This window comes from Melospiza melodia, unplaced genomic scaffold, assembly GCF_035770615.1.
Source record: "Melospiza melodia melodia isolate bMelMel2 unplaced genomic scaffold, bMelMel2.pri scaffold_151, whole genome shotgun sequence".
In the NCBI taxonomy this organism is placed as follows: Eukaryota; Metazoa; Chordata; class Aves; order Passeriformes; family Passerellidae; genus Melospiza; species Melospiza melodia.
In genome coordinates this window covers 167,707-190,751 of record NW_026948514.1, presented here as the reverse complement: position 1 = coordinate 190,751, position 23,045 = coordinate 167,707, and the positions used below count along the sequence as shown (strand labels likewise).

The 23,045-nt window shown below is 59.0% G+C and overlaps 1 protein-coding gene across 1 annotated transcript; it reads right to left on the bottom strand.

The window, feature by feature from the left end:
- Positions 1 to 677: 677 nt before the first annotated feature.
- On the bottom strand, positions 678 to 22,613 carry LOC134433260 (serine/threonine-protein phosphatase 2A 65 kDa regulatory subunit A alpha isoform-like). Its single transcript, XM_063182130.1, is given in 16 exon segments — positions 678 to 927; positions 1,004 to 1,129; positions 2,412 to 2,554; positions 4,003 to 4,157; positions 5,387 to 5,447; positions 8,633 to 8,806; positions 9,844 to 9,978; positions 11,508 to 11,578; positions 12,936 to 13,050; positions 14,047 to 14,202; positions 15,166 to 15,313; positions 17,659 to 17,696; positions 17,698 to 17,892; positions 21,036 to 21,136; positions 21,750 to 21,840; positions 22,478 to 22,613. Coding segments are annotated over 16 exon segments (2,016 nt in total). The 5' UTR covers positions 22,556 to 22,613; the 3' UTR covers positions 678 to 698.
- Positions 22,614 to 23,045: the final 432 nt, after the last annotated feature.

The following is a 23,045-nucleotide window of genomic DNA, read 5'->3' as shown; positions in this document are numbered from 1 at the left end:
GGGGCGTGGCCACTATTGAAAGTCCCAGTGCATTTTAAAATTAAAAAATATTTAAAAAAAAAAAAATCAATTTAATTAAAATTTAATTAACGCCTCGCACCACGTGACCTGCGCTGGCCCCTCCCCCACCCCATGGCCCCTCCCCCCACCCCAATTAATTAATTAATTAATGAATAAACGACACCGGAGCCTCCTCCTCGTTGTTGTGGTTTTTATTAACGGCGAAATCATCGTTAATTAATTAATTAAGGAAGTTAATGAACCAACAGCGGGGGGGGTGGGGGGGGGAGGGGGGTGCGGGGTGGGGGAGGGGCGGTCGCAGCTCCGGTTCATGCGGGGGGAGGGGCCCGGTGGGGGGGGGAGGGGTGGGGGCGGGGTCAGGCCAGCGCCAGCACTGTGGGGGAGGGGAGAGAAAAACAGGGGTTACCTGGGGGCACCTGGGCACACCTGGGCACACCTGGGCACCCAAAATACACCTGGGGGCACCCAAAATACACCTGGGGGCACCTGGGCACACCTGGGTGCCCCACCCAAGTCCCTCAGTGTCCCCTCTTTGTCCCCCCAGGTGTGCCCAGGTGTGCCAAAACCCCACCCAGGTGTGCCCAGGTTTATCACAGGTGTACCCAGGTGTCCCACATTTCCCCCCAGGTGTGCCCAGGTGTGCCCAGGTCCCCCCAGGTATGTCCCAGGTGTGTCCCTCACCTGTCCCAGGTGTGTCCCAGGTGTCTCCACGTGTGTCCCTCACCTGTCCCAGGTGTCCCCTCACCTGTCCCAGTGTATCCCAGGTGTGTCCCCAGGTGTGCCCTCACCTGTCCCAGGTGTCCCTCACCTGTCCCCAGGTGTGCCCTCACCTGTCCCAGGTGTGCCCTCACCTGTCCCAGGTGTCCCCAGGTGTGTCCCCAGGTGTGTCCCCAGGTGTGTCCCCAGGTGTGTCCCCCACTTGTCCCCAGGTGTGCCCACACCTGTCCCAGTGTATCCCAGGTGTCCCCAGGTGTGTCCCCAGGTGTGTCCCCCACCTGTCCCAGGTGTGCCCTCACCTGTCAGCGCCTCCTGAGCGAAGTATTTGACGTCGACGTCCTGGTCCTGCGTCAGCTTCTCCAGCACCGGCTTCACCTCCGTCTGCAGCGTCCTGGGCAGGTGAGACAGGTGAGACAGGTGAGACATGGACAGGTGAGACAGGTGAGATATGGACAGGTGAGATAAGGACAGGTGAGATATGGACAGGTGAGATATGGACAGGTGAGATAAGGACAGGTGAGATATGGACAGGTGAGATGGGACAGGTGAGACGGGACAGGTGAGATAAGGACAGGTGAGATATGGACAGGTGAGATATGGACAGGTGAGATATGGACAGGTGAGATATGGACAGGTGAGATATGGACAGGTGAGACAGGTGAGATATGGACAGGTGAGACATGGACAGGTGAGACATGGACAGGTGAGATAAGGACAGGTGAGATGGGACAGGTGAGATAAGGACAGGTGAGATAAGGACAGGTGAGATGGAACAGGTGAGATATGGACAGGTGAGATAAGGACAGGTGAGATATGGACAGGTGTGGGACCTAAACCAGTATAACCTCTACAACCCAGTATAAACCAGCATAAATCATTATTCCCAATATAAACCAGTATAAACCAGTACAAACCAGTACAAACCAGTGCTCCCAGTACAAACCAGTATAAACCAGTATAGCCCAGTACCCGCTGTCCAGGATGGGCCCGATGCGCTGCAGCGACACCGGTACAACCAGTATAAACCATTATAACCCAATAAAACCCAGTAAAACCAGTACAAACCAGTACAAACCAGTACAAACCAGTACAAACCAGTGCTCCCAGTATAAACCAGTATAACCCAGTATAGCCCAGTACCCGCTGTCCAGGATGGGCCCGATGCGCTGCAGCGACACCGGTACAACCAGTATAACCCACTATAACCACTCTAAACCAATATAAACCACTATAAACCAGTACAAACCAGTACAAACCAGTACAAACCAGTGCTCCCAGTATATCCCAGTATAAACCAGTAAATCCCAGTACCCGCTGTCCAGGATGGGCCCGATGCGCTGCAGCGACACCGGTATAACCAGTATAAACCATTATAACCCACTATAACCCACTACAACCGCTCCAAACCAGTACAAACCAGTACAAACCAGTACAAACCAGTGCTCCCAGTATAACCCAGTATAAACCAGTATATCCCAGTATAAACCAGTATAGCCCAGTACCCGCTGTCCAGGATGGGCCCGATGCGCTGCAGCGACACCGGTACAACTAGTATAACCCACTATAACCACTCTAAACCAATATAAACCACTATAAACCAGTACAAACCAGTACAAACCAGTACAAACCAGTGCTCCCAGTATATCCCAGTATAAACCAGTATAGCCCAGTACCCGCTGTCCAGGATGGGCCCGATGCGCTGCAGCGACTTGGCCACGTTGAAGCGCACGTTGGCCACGGCGTCGGCGGCCATGCGGAGCACGGTGGGCAGCATCTGCGTGGTGGTCACCTCCTGGCCGCACACCTCCGACAGCACCTGCACAGGTGAGACACAGGTGAGATATGGGACAGGTGTGATGGAACAGGCGTGGTATGTGAGATATGGACAGGTGTGATGGGCCATGGGCAGCATCTGCGTGGTGGTCACCTCCTGGCCGCACACCTCCGACAGCACCTGCACAGGTGAGACACAGGTGAGATATCAGACAGGTGAGACCAGGTGAGATACAGGTGAGATATGGGACAGGAAACATGGACAGGTGTGATGGGCCATGGGCAGCATCTGCGTGGTGGTCACCTCCTGGCCGCACACCTCGGACAGCACCTGCACAGGTGAGACAGGTGAGGTACAGGTGAGGTATCAGACAGGTGAGGTATCAGACAGGTGTGGTATGTGAGATATGGACAGGTGTGAGGGGCCACGGGCAGCATCTGCGTGGTGGTCACCTCCTGGCCGCACACCTCCGACAGCACCTGCACAGGTGAGACACAGGTGAGACAGGTAAGGTGTGATATATGAGATATGGGCAGGTGTGACGGGACAGGTGTGGTATGTGAGATATGGACAGGTGTGATGGGCCACGGGCAGCATCTGCGTGGTGGTCACCTCCTGGCCGCACATCTCCGACAACACCTGCACAGGTGAGACACAGGTGAGATATGGGACAGGTAACATGGACAGGTGTGGTATCAGACAGGTGTGGTACGTGAGATATGGACAGGTGTGATGGGCCATGGGCAGCATCTGCGTGGTGGTCACCTCCTGGCCGCACACCTCAGATAACACCTGCACAGGTGAGATATGGACAGGTGAGACCAGAGAGGTGAGATACAGGTGAGATAAGGGACATGGACAGGTGAGATATGGGACAGGTAACATGGACAGGTGTGATGGGCCATGGGCAGCGTCTGCATGGTGGTCACCTCCTGGCCCCACACCTTGGACAACACCTGGACAGGTGAGATAAGGGCAGGTGCGATGGGACAGGTGAGACGAGGGACAGGGGTTGGGGACACCCATCGGTCATGCCCAGGTGTGCCCAGGTGTGCTTCTGTCCCTCTCAGGTGTGCCCAGGTGTGCCCAGGTGTACCCAGGTGTGCCCAGGTGTGGTTCCATCCCTCCCAGGTGTACTGTGGCTGTGCCCAGGTGCGCCCAGGTGTGGTTCTATCCCTCCCAGGTGTGCCCAGGTGTGCCCAGGTTATACCCAGATGTATCTCAGGTGTATTGTGGGTGTGCCCAGGTGTGGTTCCATCCCTCCCAGGTGTACCCAGGTGTACAGTGGCTGTGCCCAGGTGCCCCCAGGTGTACCCAGGTGTGCCCAGGTGTGTTCCCATCCGTCTCAGGTGTACCCAGGTGTACTGTGGCTGTGCCCAGGTGTACCCAGGTGTACCCAGGTGTGCCCAGGTGTGGTTCCATCCCTCCCAGGTGTACAGTGGCTGTGCCCAGGTGTGCCCAGGTGCCCCCAGGTGCGCCCAGGTACCCACGTTGATGCAGAAGAGCGTGGTCATGCGGTGCAGGTAGTTGGGGTCGGCGGCCATGGCCAGCACCTTGGGCACGATGGTGCCCTGCGCCCAGGTGTGCCCGAAGCGCTCCACCAGCTTGCGCAGGTTGCTGGTGGCGGCCTCGCGGATGGCGTACACTGCCGGGAAACCAGTAAGGACCAGTTAGGACCAGCACGGACCAGTATAAACCAGTTAGAACCAGTACGGACCAGTTAGGACCAGTATAAACCAGTACGGACCAGTATAAACCAGTATAAACCAGTACGGACCAGTATAAACCAGTATAAACCAGTACGGACCAGTATAAAGCAGTACGGACCAGTATAAACCAGTGCGGACCAGTTAGGACCAGCACAAACCAGTATAAACCAGTACAGACCAGTTAGAACCAGTCAGGACCAGTATAAACCAGTACGGACCAGTATAAACCAGTATAAACCAGTACGGGCCAGTATAAACCAGTACGGACCAGTATAAACCAGTACGGACCAATCAGGACCAGTACAAACCAGTATAAACCAGTACAGACCAGTTAGAACCAGTTAGGACCAGTACGGACCGGTATGGACCAGTATAAACCAGTATAAACCAGTATAAACCGGTACGGACCAGTATAAACCAGTATGGACCCGTTAGAACCAGTTAGTACCAGTATAAACCAGTATAAACCAGTATGGACCAGTTTGGACCAATATGGACCAGTATAAACCAGTATAAACCAGTACAAACCAGTATAGACCAGTATGGATCAGTTTGGACTGGTTCGGAGCAGTATAAACCAGTTTGAACAAACTTGGACCAGTATAAACCAGTACAGACCAGTCAGGACCAATACAAACCAGTATAAACCAATTTCAACCAGTCCCTCCTAATCCCCTCCCAGTTTGTCCCAGTCCATCCCAGTCCCTCCCAGTTTGTCCCAGTTTGCCCCAGTTTGTCCCAGTCCATCCCAGTCCCTCCCAGTTTGTCCCAGTCCGCCCCAGTCCCTCCCAGTTTGTCCCAGTCCCTCCCATTTTGTCCCAGTCCGTCCCAGTCCCTCCCAGTTTGTCCCAGTCCATCCCAGTCCCTCCCATTTTGTCCCAGTCCGTCCCAGTCCCTCCCAGTTTGTCCCAGTCCCTCCCATTTTGTCCCAGTCCGTCCCAGTTTGTCCCAGTCCCTCCCAGTTTGTCCCAGTCCATCCCAGTCCCTCCCATTTTGTCCCAGTCCGTCCCAGTCCCTCCCAGTTTGTCCCAGTCCCTCCCAGTTTGCCCCAGTCCATCCCAGTCCCTCCCAGTTTGTCCCAGTTTGTCCCAGTCCCTCCCAGTTTGTCCCAGTCCCTCCCAGTTTGCCCCAGTCCCTCCCAGTTTGTCCCAGTTTGTCCCAGTACCGTGATCCACCAGCCAGGCCATGCAGAGCGAGTTCAGCTTCTCATCGAAGAACTCCACGCCCTGGGGAGGGAGAGACCAGTAAGGACCAGTATGAACCAGTACAAACCAGTGTAAACCAGTATAAGCCATTATAAAGCAGTATAAACCAGTATGAACCACTACAAACCACTATAAACCAGTATCAACCACTACAAACCAGTACAAACCAGTATAAGCCAGTATGGACCAGTATAAACCAGTAAAAACCAGCATAAACCAACCTACATCAGTATGGACCGGTTTAAACCAATGTTAACCAGTACACACCAGTATAAACCAGTATAAACCAGTACACACCAGTATAAACCAGTACACAGCCACATAAACCAGTAAGGAAAAAACCCTCCCAGTCCGTCCCAGTATATCCCAGTCCCCTCCCAGTCTGTCCCAGTATATCCCAGTATATCCCAGTATATCCCAGTCTGTCCCAGTATATCCCAGTCCCCTCCCAGTCTGTCCCAGTATATCCCAGTATATCCCAGTATATCCCAGTCTGTCCCAGTATATCCCAGTCCATCCCAGTCCCCTCCCAGTCCCCTCCCAGTCCATCCCAGTATATCCCAGTCCCCTCCCAGTCCATCCCAGTATATCCCAGTCTGTCCCAGACCCCTCCCAGTCTGTCCCACTCCCCTCCCAGTCCATCCCAGTATATCCCAGTCTGTCCCAGTATATCCCAGTCTGTCCCACTCCCCTCCCAGTCCATCCCAGTATATCCCAGTCCATCCCAGTCCCCTCCCAGTATAACCCAGTCCCATCCCAGTCCCCTCCCAGTCCATCCCAGTGCCCCCATATCAACCCGTAACTCCACTGCAGTGCCCCATACAAGCCTGTAACTCCCTCCCAGTATATCCCAGTATATCCCAGTGCCCCATACAGGGCTGGAACTCCCTCCCAGTGCCTCCCAGTGCCTCCCAGTGCCTCCCAGTCCGTCCCAGTCTCACCAGCTGGCCGGCCAGCAGCGGCATGTACTCGATGATGGCCAGCCGTGCACACCAGAGCCCCCTCCCAGTACATCCCAGTACATCCCAGTGTATCCCAGTGCCCTCCAACCCTCTCCCAGTGCCTCCCCGTGCCTCCCAGTCCATCCCAGTTTACCCCAGTCTGTCCCAGTCCCCTCCCAGTCCATCCCAGTGCCCCCATTCAAGCCTCTAACTCCACTGCAGTGCCCCATACAAGCCTGTAGCTCCCTCCCAGTATATCCCAGTATATCCCAGTGCCCCATACAGGGCTGGAACTCCCTCCCAGTGCCTCCCAGTGCCTCCCAGTTTGTCCCAGTCTCACCAGCTGGCCGGCCAGCAGCGGCATGTACTCGATGATGGCCAGCCGCACACACCAGAGCCCCCTCCCAGTACATCCCAGTATATCCCAGTGTATCCCAGTGCCCCATACAGGGCTGGAACTCCCTCCCAGTGCCTCCCAGTATATCCCAGTCCCTCCCAGTCCATCCCAGTCTCACCAGCTGGCCGGCCAGCAGCGGCATGTACTCCATGATGGCCAGCCGCGCACACCAGAGCCCCCTCCCAGTACATCCCAGTATATCCCAGTACATCCCAGTATATCCCAGTACATCCCAGTACATCCCAGTGCCCTCCAACCCTCTCCCAGTGCCTCCCCGTGCCTCCCAGTCCATCCCAGTTTACCCCAGTCTGTCCCAGTCCCCTCCCAGTCCATCCCAGTGCCCCCATTCAAGCCTCTAACTCCACTGCAGTGCCCCATACAAGCCTGTAACTCCCTCCCAGTATATCCCAGTATATCCCAGTGCCCCATACAGGGCTGGAACTCTCTCCCAGTGCCTCCCAGTGCCTCCCAGTGCCTCCCAGTGCCTCCCAGTTTGTCCCAGTCTCACCAGCTGGCCGGCCAGCAGCGGCATGTACTCGATGATGGCCAGCCGTGCACACCAGAGCCCCCTCCCAGTACATCCCAGTACATCCCAGTATATCCCAGTGCCCTCCAACCCTCTCCCAGTGCCTCCCCGTGCCTCCCAGTCCATCCCAGTTTACCCCAGTCTGTCCCAGTCCCCTCCCAGTCCATCCCAGTGCCCCCATATCAACCCGTAACTCCACTGCAGTGCCCCATACAAGCCTGTAACTCCCTCCCAGTATATCCCAGTACATCCCAGTGCCCCATACAGGGCTGGAACTCCCTCCCAGTGCCTCCCAGTGCCTCCCAGTCCCTCCCAGTGCCTCCCAGTGCCTCCCAGTTTGTCCCAGTCTCACCAGCTGGCCGGCCAGCAGCGGCATGTACTCGATGATGGCCAGCCGCACACACCAGAGCCCCCTCCCAGTACATCCCAGTACATCCCAGTGTATCCCAGTGCCCCATACAGGGCTGGAACTCCCTCCCAGTGCCTCCCAGTCCATCCCAGTTTACCCCAGTCTGTCCCAGTCCCCTCCCAGTCCATCCCAGTGCCCCCATATCAACCCGTAACTCCACTGCAGTGCCCCATACAAGCCTGTAGCTCCCTCCCAGTATATCCCAGTATATCCCAGTGCCCCATACAGGGCTGGAACTCCCTCCCAGTGCCTCCCAGTGCCTCCCAGTTTGTCCCAGTCTCACCAGCTGGCCGGCCAGCAGCGGCATGTACTCCATGATGGCCAGCCGCGCACACCAGAGCCCCATCCCAGTACATCCCAGTGTATCCCAGTGTATCCCAGTGCCCCATACAAGCCTGTAACTCCCTCCCAGTGCCTCCCAGTATATCCCAGTCCATCCCAGTCTCACCAGCTGGCCGGCCAGCAGCGGCATGTACTCGATGATGGCCAGCCGCACACACCAGAGCCCCCTCCCAGTACATCCCAGTATATCCCAGTGCCCCATACAGGGCTGGAACTCCCTCCCAGTGCCTCCCAGTGCCTCCCAGTTTGTCCCAGTCTCACCAGCTGGCCGGCCAGCAGCGGCATGTACTCGATGATGGCCAGCCGCACACACCAGAGCCCCCTCCCAGTACATCCCAGTATATCCCAGTGCCCCATACAAGCCTGTAACTCCCTCCCAGTGCCTCCCAGTGCCTCCCAGTTTGTCCCAGTCTCACCAGCTGGCCGGCCAGCAGCGGCATGTACTCGATGATGGCCAGCCGCGCACACCAGAGCCCCCTCCCAGTACATCCCAGTATATCCCAGTATATCCCAGTGTATCCCAGTGCCCTCCAACCCTCTCCCAGTGCCTCCCAGTGCCTCCCAGTGCCTCCCAGTCCATCCCAGTCTCACCAGCTGGCCGGCCAGCAGCGGCATGTACTCGATGATGGCCAGCCGCACCCTCCACTTGGCGTCCTCGGCCAGCTCCACGATGGCCGGCAGCAGCGACTGCGACAGCTGCCGGATGCCGATCACCTCGTTCACGCAGTCCAGGTTGGAGATGATGTTCAGCCGCACCTCGGGGCACTGCCGGGGCACTGGGAGTCACTGGGAGGGCACTGGGAGCGACTGGGAGGGACTGGGATGAACTGGGAGGGACTGGGAGCGACTGGGAGGGACTGGGAGTGACTGGGAGGGAGCTGCAGTTCACAAAGCCACCACCAGGGGGAGCTGCGAAAATACTGGGAGGGCACTGGGAGGGACTGGGATGGACTGGGAGGGCACTGGGATGGACTGGGAGGGACTGGGAGTGACTGGGAGTGACTGGGAAGAAGCTGCAGTTCACAAAGCCGCCACCAGGGGGAGCTGCGAAAACACTGGGAGTGCATTGGGGAGGACTGGGAGGGACTGGGATGAACTGGGAGGGACTGGGAGGGACTGAGAGGGACTGGGAGGGCACTGGGAGGCACTGGGATGGACTGGGAGGGACTGGGAGGGCACTGGGATGAACTGGGAGGGACTGGGAGGGACTGGGATTTACTGGGAGGGCACTGGGAATAACTGGGAGGGCACTGGGATGGACTGGGAGGGCACTGGGATGGACTGGGAGGGACTGGGATGAACTGGGAGGGCACTGGGAGCGACTGGGATTTACTGGGAGCGACTGGGAGGGAGCTGCAGTTCACAAATCCGCCACCAGGGGGAGCTGCGAAAACACTGGGAGTGCATTGGGGAGGATTGGGAGCGACTGGGATGGACTGGGAGGCACTGGGAGGGCACTGGGATGGACTGGGAGGGAGTGGGAGGGCACTGGGATGAACTGGGAGGGACTGGGAAGGCACTGGGATGGACTGGGAGGGACTGGGAAGGCACTGGGAGGGACTGGGATGGACTGGGATGAACTGGGATGAACTGGGAGGGCACTGGGATTTACTGGGAGTGACTGGGAGGGAGCTGCAGTTCACAAAGCCGCCACCAGGGGGAGCTGCGAAAACACTGGGAGTGCATTGTGTGCCCAGGTGTGTGCCCAGGTGTGCCCAGGCGTGCGCCCCCAGGTAACTCCATTCATTTCTATGTGTTTGTATCTGTGCCCAGGTGTGCCCAGGTGTGCCCAGGTGCCTCACCTCGTCCTTGAGCTGTGCCAGGAACAGGGGCAGCAGGTGTTCCACCGTGTTGTCCTTGCCCAGGATGGGCGACAGCCCCATGATCACCGAGGCCAGCGCCGACTTCACGTGCTGGTTGGCGTCCGACACCAGCTCCTGCACAGGTGGGCACAGGTGGGCACGGGTGGGCACGGGTGAGCTCACCTGGCCTCGGGGAGAGGCTCTGAGGCCACCAGGATGTGACCAAAGGTGTCCCCAGAGCGATACACCGGCCCAGGTGTGTCCCAGGTGTGCCCCAGGTGTGCCCCAGGTGTGCCCCAGGTGTGCCCAGGTGTGTCCCAGGTGTGTCGCAGGTGCCCCCAGGTGTGCCCAGGTGCCCCCAGGTGTGCCCAAGTGCTCCCAGGTGTATTTTGGGTGCCCCCAGGTGTGCCCAGGTATATCCCAGGTGCCCCCAGGTGTATCCCAGGTGTGCCCAGGTGCCCCCAGGTGTATTTTGGGTGCCCCCAGGTGCGCCCAGGTGTATCCCAGGTGCATTTTGGGTGTGCCCAGGTGCCCCCAGGTGTGCCCAGGTATATCCCAGGTGCCCCCAGGTGTATTTTGGGTGTTCCCAGGTGTACTTTGGGTGCCCCCAGGTGTCCCCAGGTGTATCCCAGGTGTGCCCAGGTGCCCCCAGGTGTGCCCAGGTGCCCCCAGGTGTATTTTGGGTGCCCCCAGGTGTATCCCAGGTGTATCCCAGGTGCCCCTCCCAGGTGTATTTTGGGTGTTCCCAGGTGTATTTTGAGTGCCCCCAGGTGCCCCCAGGTGTATCCCAGGTGTACTTTGGGTGCCCCCAGGTGCCCCCAGGTGTATCGCAGGTGTGCCCAGGTGCCCCCAGGTGTGCCCAGGTGCCCCCAGGTGTATTTTGGGTGCCCCCAGGTGCTCCCAGGTGTATCCCAGGTGTGCCCAGGTGCCCCCAGGTGTATCCCAGGTGTGCCCAAGTGTATTTTGGGTGCCCCCAGGTGCCCCCAGGTGTGTCCCAGGTGCATTTTGGGTGCCCCCAGGTGCATTTTGGGTGCCCCCAGGTGTATTTTGGGTGCTCCCAAGTGAATTTTGGGTGCCCCCAGGTGCCCCCAGGTGTATCCCAGGTGCCCCCAGGTGTGCCCAGGTGCCCCCAGGTGTATCCCAGGTGCGCCCAGGTGCCCCCAGGTGTATCCCAGGTGTGCCCAAGTGTATTTTGGGTGCCCCCAGGTGCCCCCAGGTGTGTCCCAGGTGCCCCCAGGTGTCCCCAGGTGTGCCCAGGTGTATCCCAGGTGCGTTTTGGGTGTGCCCAGGTGTGCCCAGGTGCATTTTGGGTGACCCAGGTGCATCCCAGGTGTATCCCAGGGGGCCCCAGGTGTATCCCAGGTGTATTTCGGGTGCCCCCAGGTGTATCCCAGGTGTCCCCAGGTGTGCCCAGGTGTATCCCAGGTGTATTTTGGGTGCCCCCAGGTGTGCCCAGGTGCATTTTGGGTGTGCCCAGGTGTATTTTGGGTGCCCCCAGGTGCCCCCAGGTGTGCCCAGGTGTATTTTGGGTGCCCCCAGGTGCATTTTGGGTGCCCCCAGGTGTATTTTTGGGTGCCCCCAGGTGTATCCCAGGTGTATTTTGGGTGCCCCCAGGTGCATTTTGGGTGCCCCCAGGTGTGCCCAGGTGCGCTGTGGGCGCTCACCTTGATGCAGGGCAGGATCTGGCCCATGATCACGGCCTCGCGGCAGTCGGGCGACAGGTTCTCGCAGAACTCTGGGGACGCCAAGGTTTGGGTCAAAACACCTCAAAATCAGGTCAAAATACCTCAAATTTGGGTTAAAATACCTCAAAATCGGGTCAAAATACCTCAAAATCGGGTTAAAACACCTCAAAATCGGGTCAAAATACCTCAAATTCGGGTTAAAACACCTCAAAATCGGGTCAAAATACCTCAAATTCGGGTTAAAACACCTCAAAATCGGGTCAAAATACCTCAAATTTGGGTTAAAACACCTCAAAATCGGGTCAAAATACCTCAAATTCGGGTTAAAACACCTCAAAATCAGGTCAAAATACGTCAAATTTGGGTTGTGAGCGTCAAATTTGGGTTAAGACACGCTGAAATTGGGTTGCGAACACCAAAATTGAGTTAAAAACCACTGAAATTGGGTTGGAGACACCAAAATTGGGTTGTGAACGTCAAATTTGGGTTAAAACACGCTGAAATTGGGTTGGCGACACCAAAACTGGGTGGGGAACGTCAAATTTGGGTTAAAAACCACTGGAATTGGGTTGGTGACGCCAAAATTGGGTTGGGAACATCGAACTTGGGTTGGGAACATCAAATCTGGGTTAAAAACCACTGGAATTGGTTTGGGGACACCAAATCTGGGTTGAAAACAACTGAAATTGGGTCAGGGACATCAAAATTTGGTTTGGGTCACCAAATTTAGTTTGAGGACACCAAAAATGGGTTGAAAACCACTGAAACTGGGTTGGTGACATCAAAATTTGGTTTGGGGCCCCAAATCTGGTTTGGGGACACCAAATCTGGGCTGAAAACCACCAAAATTGGGTCGGTGACACCAAAATTGGGTTGAAGAACATCAAGATCGGGTTGGGGACACCAAATTTGGGTTGAAAACCACCGAAATCGGGTCGGTGACGCCAAGATTGGGTTGGAGAACATCAAGATTGGGTTGGGGACACCAAATTTGGGTTGAAAACCACTGAAATTGGGTCGGTGACGCCAAGATTGAGTTGGGGACACCAAACTTGGTTTGGGGACACCAAATTTGGGTTGAAAACCACCGAAATCGGGTCGGTGACGCCAAGATTGGGTTGAAGAACATCAAGATCGGGTTGGAGACGCCAAATTTGGGTTGAAAACCACTGAAATTGGGTCGGTGACGTCAAAATTTGGTTTGGGACCCCAAATTCGGTTTGGGGACACCAAATCTGGGTTGAAAACCACCGAAATTGGGTCGGTGACATCAAAATTTGGTTTGGGACACCAAATTTGGGTCGAAAACCACCGAAATTGGGTCGCCGACGCCAAACCCGGCTTTGGGTGACTTTGGGTCGGTTTCGGGTGACTTTGGGGACCTCGGGGGTGGGCGTGGCCGCTGACCTTTGACCTTGTGGGAGGCGGCGGCGCGCACCTCGGCCTCGCAGTCCTTCATCAGGCTCTGGAAGGCGCCCACCAGGTCGGTCTTGGTGATCTCGGGGCCCACGGCGCGCTGGAGCTGCGGGGGCGCGGCACGGGTGTGGCACGGGTGTGGCACAGGTGTGCCCAGGTGTGCCCCAAGAGGGTCCAGGTGTGCCCATGTTGTGCCCAAGTGTGTACAGGTATGTGCCAGGTGTGTCCAGGTGTGCCCGGGTGTGCCCCAAGTGGGTCCAGGTGTGCCCAGGTGTGTCCAGGTGTGCGCCAGGTGTGTCCCAGGTGCGTCCAGTGTGTCACGGATGTGTGCAGGTGTGCCCAGTGTGTTCAGGTGCATGCCAGGTGTGCCCATGTGTGCCCCAGGTGTGCCCAGGTGTGCCCCCAAACATCTCTCACAGTCCCCAACCCCCCCAAAACTCACCCCAAACCCCTGAACTCCCTTCAAACTCCCCCCAAACCCATCCCCAGGTGCCCCCAGGTGTGCCCAGGTGTGCCCAGGTGTACCCAGGTGTGCCCCCAAACATCTCCTAGAGTCTCCAAATCCCCCAAAACTCACCCCAAACCCCTGAACTCCCCTTCAAACCCATCCCAAACCCATCCCCAGGTGTGCCCAGGTGTGCCCAGGGTGCGCCCAGGTGTGCCCAGGTGTGCCCAGGTGTGCCCCCAAACATCTCCCAGAGTCCCCAAACTCCCCAAACCCCCCAAAACTCACCCCAAACCCCTGAACTCCCCTTCAAACCCATCCCCAGGTGCCCCCAGGTGTGCCCAGGTGTACCCAGGTGTACCCAGGTGTGCCCCAAAACATCTCCCACAGTCCCCAAACTCCCCCAAACCCCCCAAAACCCCTGAACTCCCCTTCAAACCCATCCCAACCCCCCCAGGTGCCCCCCAGGTGTGCCCAGGTGTACCCAGGTGTGCCCAGGTGTGCCCCAAAACATCTCCCACAGTCCCCAAACTCCCCCAAACTCCCCCAAAACTCATCCCAAACCCCCTCAAACCCATCCCAAACCCATCCCAAACCCATCCCCAGGTGTGCCCCCCAGGTGTGCCCCCCAGGTGCGCCCCCCAGGTGCGCCCTCACCTCGGTGAACTTGTCGGCCACCATGTAGCGCACGCGCCACGACTTGTCCTCGGCCGCCTGGCGCAGCGTGGGCATCACCAGCCCCTCGAGCTCCTCCTGCGGCAGCAGCTGCGCGATGCTCACGCACGCCTCCACCGCCAGCAGCCGCACCGAGTCCTGTGCGCAGGTGGGCACAGGTGGGCACAGGTGGGCACAGGTAACCCCCAAACATCCCCCAGGTAACCCTCAAATAATCCTGAGATAAACCCCCAATGCACGCCTCCACCGCCAGCAGCCGCACCGAGTCCTGCGCAGGTGGGCACAGGTGGGCACAGGTGAGCACAGGTAACCCCCAAATGAGTCACAGGTAATCCCCAAATAACCCTGAGATAACCCAGAGATAACCCAGAGATAAACCCTCAATGCCCGGCTCCACCGCCAGCAGCCGCACCGAGTCCTGCGTACAGGTGGGCACAGGTGGGCACAGGTGGGCACAGGTGAGCACAGGTGGGCACAGGTGGGCACAGGTGAGCACAGGTGAGCCCCAAACATCCCCCAGGTAACCCTGAGATAAACCCCACAGTGATCCCCCAATGCACGGCTCCACCGCCAGCAGCCGCACCGAGTCCTGTGCAGGTGAGACGTGGCACAGGTGGGCACAGGTGGGCACAGGTAACCCCCAGGTGTGCCCAGGAATATCCCAATGACCCGCCAGGTATGCCCAGGTAGGCCACAGGAAAATTGAGATAACCCCCAAGTGTGCCCAGGTGCGCCCAGGTGCACCCAGGTGTGCCCAGGTGTGCCCAGGTGTGCCCAGGTGCGCCGTACCTGCTCGTCCGAGGCCAGGTTGGAGAACATGGGGATGATCTGTGTGTGCCCAAACCTCCCCCCAGGTGTGCCCAGGTGTGCCCAAACCCCCCCCAGGTGTGCCCAGGTGCACCCAGGTGTGCCCAGGTGTGCCCAGGTGTGCCCAGGTGCGCCGTACCTGCTCGTCCGAGGCCAGGTTGGAGAACATGGGGATGATCCAGGTGTGCCCAAACCCCCCCAGGTGTGCCCAGGTGTGCCCAAACCCCCCCAGGTGTGCCCAAACCCCCCCCAGGTGTGCCCAGGTGTGCCCAGGTGTGCCCAGGTGCGCCGTACCTGCTCGTCCGAGGCCAGGTTGGAGAACATGGGGATGATCTCGCTCTTGACGTGCTCCAGCTCCAGCACCTTGGCGAACTCGCCCAGCTTGGAGGCGGCCGCGCGCCGCACCATGGGCGTGTCGTCCGAGCACAGGTTCCGGAAGTACCTGCGGGCACACCTGCGTTACCTGGGCACACCTGGGGGGGCACCTGGGTACACCTGGGTACACCTAAGGGGCACCTGAGTATGGCTGGGTACGGCCCTGATACACCTAAGGGCATCTGGAAGTACCTGCGGGCACACCTGAGTTACGCGGGCACACCTGAGGGGCACCGGGCACACCTGGGGGGGCACCTGACTACACCTGGGTGCACCTAAGGGGCACCTGAGTATGGCTGGGTACGGCCCTGATACACCTAAGGGCATCTGGAAGTACCTGCGGGCACACCTGAGTTACCTGGGCACACCTAAGGGGCACCTGGGCACACCTAAAGGGCACCTGGGCACACCTGAGTATGGCTGGGTATGGCCCTGATACACCTAAGGGTCACCTATGGGCATCTGGAAGTACCTGCGGGCACACCTGAGTTACCTGGGCACTCCTGCGGTACCTGGGCACACCTGGGGGGCACCTGGGCGCACCTAAGGGGCACCTGAGTATGGCTGGGTACGCCCCTGATACACCCAAGGGTCACCTATGGGCATCTGGAAGCACCTGCAGGCACACCTGCGTTACCTGGGCACACCTAACGGGCACCTGGGCACACCTAAGGGGCACCTGACTACACCTGGGCACAGCTGAGGGGCACCTGAGTATGGCTGGGTATGGCCCTGATACACCCAAGGGCATCTAGAAGTACCTGAGGGCACACCTGCGTTACCTGGGCACACCTGGGTGACCTGGGCACACCTAGAGAGCACCTAGGGGTCACCTGAGTATGGCTGGGTACGGCCCTGATACACCTAAGGGCATCTGGAAGTACCTGCGGGCACACCTGAGTTACCTGGGCACACCTGAGGGGCACCTGGGCACACCTGAGTATGGCTGGGTATGGCCCTGATACACCTAAGGGCACCTGGAATTACCTGCGGGCACACCTGCGTTACCTGGGCACACCTGAGGGGCACCGGGCACACCTGGGCACACCTGGCTATGGCCCAGGTCCATCTGTGGATCACCTAAGGGTCACCTAAGGGCACCTGGGAGTACCTGCGGGCACACCTGGGCACACCTGGGATGGGTTGGTGACCCTGTGGTCACCTCAATGACCCCAAGGATGGACTGGTCACCCTGCTGACCCCGTGGTCACCCCAATGACCCCATGGTCACCCCACTGACCCCATGGTCACCTCACTGACCCCATGGTCACCCCACTGACCCCATGGTCACCTCACTGACCCCATGGTCACCCCAATGACCCCATGGTCACCTCACTGACCCCATGGTCACCCCAATGACCCCATGGTCACCCCACTGACCCCATGGTCACCCCACTGACCCCATGGTCACCTCAATGACCCCACTGACCCCATGGTCACCCCACTGACCCCGTGGTCACCTCAATGACCCCACTGACCCCATGGTCACCCTGCTGACCCCGTGGTCACCTCAATGACCCCACTGACCCCATGGTCACCCTGCTGACCCCATGGTCACCCCGCTGACCCCACGGTCACCCCAATGACCCCACGGTCACCTCACTGACCCCATGGACACCTCAATGACCCCATGGATGGATTGGTAACTCTGTGGTCACCCCACTGACCCCAAGGATGGACTGGTCACCCCAATAACCTCATGGTCACCTCACTGACCCCATGGTCACCCCGCTGACCCCATGGTCACCCCAAGGACCCTGTGGTCACCCCAATGACCCCAGGAATGGATTGGTCACCCCGCTGAACCCATGGTCACCCCAACGACCCCGTGGTCACCTCAATGACCCCATGGTCACCCCACTGACCCCGTGGTCACCCCGCTGACCCCATGGTCACCCCAATGACCCCAAGGATGGATTGGTAACTCTGTGGTCACCCCAATAACCCCATGGTCACCCCAATGACCCCATGGTCACCCCACTGACCCCGTGGTCACCCCAGTGACCCCATACCCATCTCACTGACCCCATGGTCACCCTGCTGCCCCTGTGGTCACCCTGCTGCCCCTGTGGTCACCCTGCTGCCCCTGTGGTCACCTCACTGACCCCATGGTCACCCCACTGACCCCACGGTCACCTCAATGACCCCATGGTCACCCTGCTGACCCTGCGGTCACCTCAATGACCCCATGGTCACCCTGCTGACCCTGTGGTCACCTCAATGACCCCATACCCATCTCACTGACCCTGTGGTCACCCCAATGACCTCATGGCCACCCCAATGACCCCATACCCATCTCACTGACCCCATGGTCACCCCGCTGACCCCGTGGTCACCCTGCTGCCCCTGTGGTCACCCCACTGACCCCGTGGTCACCCCGCTGACCCCATGGACACCCCGCTGGTCACTCACTGCCGCAGCTCGGCCTTGACGGGGCTGGAGACGCGCGGGGTAGCAGACGCTGAAGAGGCCGCAGGCCGAGGTGCGCGACGTGAACCAGTCGCCGCCCGCCAGGCGCTTGACCAGCGGCACAAAGTGACCCTCGAGGTCGGGCGGCGAGTGCTCGTGGGACACGGCCCGCAGCGACTCCACCGCCTTGTCCCGCACCACCGTCTCCTCCACCGTGGCCAGGCTCTCCAGCGGCGGCTGCGGACACCGGGTGGACAGTGAGCGGACAACTGGACATTGAGTGGACAGGTGGACGTTGGGTAGGCAGATGGACGTGGGATGGGCACTGGGTGGTCAAAGGAACGTGGGATGGGAAGGTGGACGTGGGATGGGCAGAGGAACATGGGGTGGGAAGGTGGACACGGGGCCATCAGATGGACACACAGTGGTCAGATGGACACAGGATGGACAGAGGAACATGGGGTGGGAAGGTGGACACGGGGCCATCAGATGGACACACAGTGGTCAGATGGACACAGGATGGACAGAGGAACATGGGATGGACATACGGACACAGGGTGGTCAGATGGACACACAGTGGTCAGATGGACATTGGAGTGAGAGATGGATGTGGGATGGACAGACGGACACAGGGCAGTCAGATGGACACAGGGTGGTCAGATGGACACAGGGCGGTCAGATGGACACAAGGTGGTCAGATGGACACGGGGTGGTCAGATGGACATTGGACAGAGAGATGGATGTGGGATGGACAGAGGAACACGGGGTGGGAAGGTGGACATGGGGCCATCAGATGGAAACAGGGTGGTCAGATGGATGTGGCATGGACAGATGGACATTGGGTGGTCAGATGGACGTGGGGCCATCAGATGGACATGGGATGGTCAGATGGACACAGGGTGGTCAGGTGGACATGGGATGGACAGGAGGACGCGGGGTGGACAGGTGGACATGGCGAGTGCTTGTGGGACACGGCCCGCAGCGACTCCACCGCCTTGTCCCGCACCACCGTCTCCTCCACCGTGGCCAGGCTCTCCAGCGGCGGCTGCGGACACCGGGTGGACAGTGAGCGGACAACTGGACATTGAGTGGACAGATGGACGTTGGGTGGGGAAATTGACGTGGATGGGCACTGGGTGGTCAAAGGAACGCGGGATGGGAAGGTGGACACGGGGTGGGCAGAGGAACATGGGGTGGGAAGGTGGACACGAGGCCATCAGATGGACACAGAGTGGTCAGATGGACACAGGATGGACAGAGGAACATAGGATGGAGATACGGACACAGGGTGGTCAGATGGACAAGGGGTGGTCAGATGGACACAGGGTGGTCAGATGGACATTGGACAGAGAGATGGATGTGGGATGGACAGAGGAACACGGGGTGGGAAGGTGGACATGGGGCCATCAGATGGAAACAGGGTGGTCAGATGGATGTGGCATGGACAGATGGACATTGGGTGGTCAGATGGACGTGGGGCCATCAGATGGACATGGGATGGTCAGATGGACATGGGGCCATCAGATGGACATGGGATGGTCAGATGGACACAGGGTGGTCAGGTGGACACGGGATGGACAGGAGGATGCGGGGTGGACAGGTGGACACGGCGAGTGCTCGTGGGACACGGCCCGCAGCGACTCCACCGCCTTGTCCCGCACCACCGTCTCCTCCACCGTGGCCAGGCTCTCCAGCGGCGGCTGCGGACGCACCGACACCGGGTGGACAGTGAGCGGACAGGTGGACATTGAGTGGACAGGTGGACAGGTGGACGTTGGGTAGGCAGATGGACGTGGGATGGGCACTGGGTGGTCAAAGGAACGTGGGATGGGAAGGTGGACACGGGGTGGGCAGAGGAACACGGGGTGGGAAGGTGGACACGAGGCCATCAGATGGACACACAGTGGTCAGATGGACACAGGATGGACAGAGGAACATGGGATGGACATACGGACACAGGGTGGTCAGATGGACACAGGGTGGTCAGATGGACACGGGGTGGTCAGATGGACATTGGACAGAGAGATGGATGTGGGATGGACAGAGGAACACGGGGTGGGAAGGTGGACATGGGGCCATCAGATGGACACGGGGTGGTCAGAAGGATGTGGCATGGACAGATGGACATTGGGTGGTCAGATGGATGTGGGGCCATCAGATGGACACAGTGTGGTCAGATGGACACACAGTGGTCAGATGGACATTGGACAGAGAGATGGACGTGGGATGGACAGAGGAACATGGGGTGGGAAGGTGGACACGGGGCCATCAGATGGACACACAGTGGTCAGATGGACACAGGATGGACAGAGGAACATGGGATGGAGATACGGACACAGGGTGGTCAGATGGACACGAGGCCATCAGATGGACACGGGGCCATCAGATGGACACGGGGCCATCAGATGGACACGGGGCCATCAGATGGACACGGGGCCATCAGATGGACACGGGGCGGTCAGATGGACACGGGGCAGTCAGATGGACACAAGGTGGTCAGGTGGATGTGGGATGGACAGATGGACATTGGGTGGTCAGATGGACATGGGGTGGACACAGGAACGCAGAACGGACAGACGGACGCCAGACAGACAGACGGACACAGGACGGACACAGGACGGGGGTTCGGCGCCCCCAGGTGTGTTCTGACCCCACCCGGGGGTGCTTTGGGGCTCCCCAGGTGTGGTTTTACCCCCCCAATGTGTATTTTTACCCCCTCAGGTGAGGTTTCTACCCCCCCAGGTGTATTTTCACCCCCTCAGGTGAGGTTTTTACCCCCCCAATGTGTATTTTTACCCCCTCAGGTGAGGATTTACCCCCCCCAGGTGTATTTTTACCCCCTCAGGTGAGGATTTACCCCCCCAGGTGTATTTTTACCCCCTCAGGTGAGGTTTCTACCCCCCAATGTGTATTTTTACCCCCTCAGGTGAGGTTTTTACCCCCTCAGGTGAGGATTTACCCCCCCAATGTGTATTTTCACCCCCTCAGGTGAGGATTTACCCCCCCAGGTGTATTTTTACCCCCTCAGGTGAGGTTTTTACCCCTCAGGTGAGGTTTCTACCCCCCCAATGTGTATTTTTACCCCCTCAGGTGAGGTTTCTACCCCCCAATGTGTATTTTTACCCCCTCAGATGAGGTTTCTACCCCCCAATGTGTATTTTTACCCCCTCAGGTGAGGTTTTTACCCCCTCAGGTGAGGTTTCTACCCCCCCAGGTGTATTTTTACCCCCTCAGGTGAGGTTTTTACCCCCTCAGGTGAGGTTTCTGCCCCCCCAGGTGTATTTTTACCCCCTCAGGTGAGGTTTTTACCCCCCCAGGTGAGGTTTCTACCCCCCCCAGGTGTATTTTTACCCCTCCCCAGGTGAGTTTTCCCCTCCTACCAGCAGGCAGTGCACGAACTCGGGTCCCCCCACGAGGGCGGTGAAGGTGCCCAGCTGCTCCGCCAGCGCCAGCAGCACCTCGTCCTCATCGTAGATGGTGTCTGTGACAGCGCAGGTGACACGCCTGTCACTCACCCGTGCCCCCCGACACCTGTCAATCATCCCCCAGGCCCCGCCCACCTCAAAAAACCCCGCCCAAAATCCGAAATCCGGGCGGTTTTTGGCGATTTCAGGGGGATTTTGGGACCTCCGCGCCGCCACGTGGACTCTGAGGACCCCTCCCTCACAAATTTTGGGAATTTTTCCTTAAGTTTTGAGAATTTCCCCTCAATTTTGCGAGTTTCCCCTCAAATTTTGGGAGTTTTCCCATCAAATTCTGCGAGTTTCCCCTCAAATTTTGGGAATTTCTCCTCATATTTTGGGAATTTCCCCTCAAATTTTGGGAGTTTTCCCTCAAATTTTAGGAATTTCCCCTCAATTTTAGGAGTTTTCCTCAAATTTTGGGAGTTTCTCCTCAAGTTTTGGAGTTGCCCATCAAGTTTTGGGAGTTTCCCCTCAAGTTTTGGGAGTTGCCCCTCAAATTTTAGGAGTTTCCCCTCAAATTTAGGCCCTTCCCCTCAAGTTTTGGGAGTTTCCTTTCAAATTTTGAGAGTCCCCCCAAAAATTTTAGGAATTTTCCCTCAATTTTGGGCCCTTCCCCTCAAATTTCAGTACCAGTGAGGAAAGGGAGGAGCTCGCTGCGGGTTCGCTCCACGCCCAGCGCCAGCGCGATGGTTGAGAGCTTCTTGATGCTGTTGAGGCGCAGCTGGGAAGGGAAAATGGGGAAAATTCAGGAAAATTTGGGAAAATAAAGGGGAAAATCTGGGGTAAAAAAGGGCGGGAATCGCCCCCCGTCATGAGGAAACCCCGCCCACAAGGCGGCTTGGCCAATCAGGAGCGGCGTTTCACGGCTCTGCACCGGCGCCGCGGCAGAGAGGAGGCCCACGATTGGTTCCGCTAAGCCCCACCCATGAAGGCGGCAGCCAATGGAGAGCGGCGCTGCCGCGGCCTCGCGCTGCCATTGGCTGCGGCGAGGAGGGAGCCGCGCTGCCCCGCCGCTAGGGGGCGCAGCGGCGGGCGGGGCAGATCCCCCCACCCCCTCAGCGCGCCGCGGACCAATCAGAACGCCCCTTACAACCCCAAACCGCCCCCCCAGCCAATCAGAAGGCGCCTTTCACCGCAACCCCCCAACCGCCCCACACATGTAACGCCGCCGCCCATTCGCCCGCCCCTGAGGGGACCGGGACGCCTCAACCAATCAGCGAGGCCGTCTCATGGCAGCCATCAGCAGCAGGGCCCCGGACCAGCGGGGCGATGGCGACCGGGCCCCGGTGGCCACGGAAAGGGCCCCGAAACCCCGGAAAGGCGCCGGGGGTATCGCGGCGAGGCCCCGGTAGCGGTACCTGCACGTCCTCGTTGCGGAGCTCGTCGATGAGCACCGCGATGGGGTAAAGCGAATCGTCGCCGTCCGCCGCCGCCATCTTCGCCGCCGCCGCCGCCCCGGCTCTGAGGGGCCGCACGGGGCCGCCCGCTCCGCTCCTGCAGGGCTTCCGCGGCGCTGATTGGTCCGCGCTGCCGCAGCGCCCGCCCGCCGCGTCTTCCCATTTGCTCAGAGCGCTGTCTGTCAGGTGAAGGCCCGCCCATGCGGACGGCACAGTGGCTCGCGCTCTGATTGGGCGACGCGATTGATTGACAGCGCCGGGGGCGGGGCGAGGCGTTGCTGGGCAACGCGGAGGCGCCGGGGACGAACTGGGACAAACTGGGACGGACTGGGACGAACTGGGACGGACTGGGAGCCGCTGGGTCATACTGGGACAGGCCGGAATGCCCGGGATGGGACTGGGACTCGCTGGGTTGTGCTGGGACAAACTGGGACCCACCAGGGCCTGAACTGGGACAGACTGGGTTATACTGGGACAAACTGGGGCTGAACTGGGACAAAACTGGGACGCACCGGGACCCCTCCAGCGC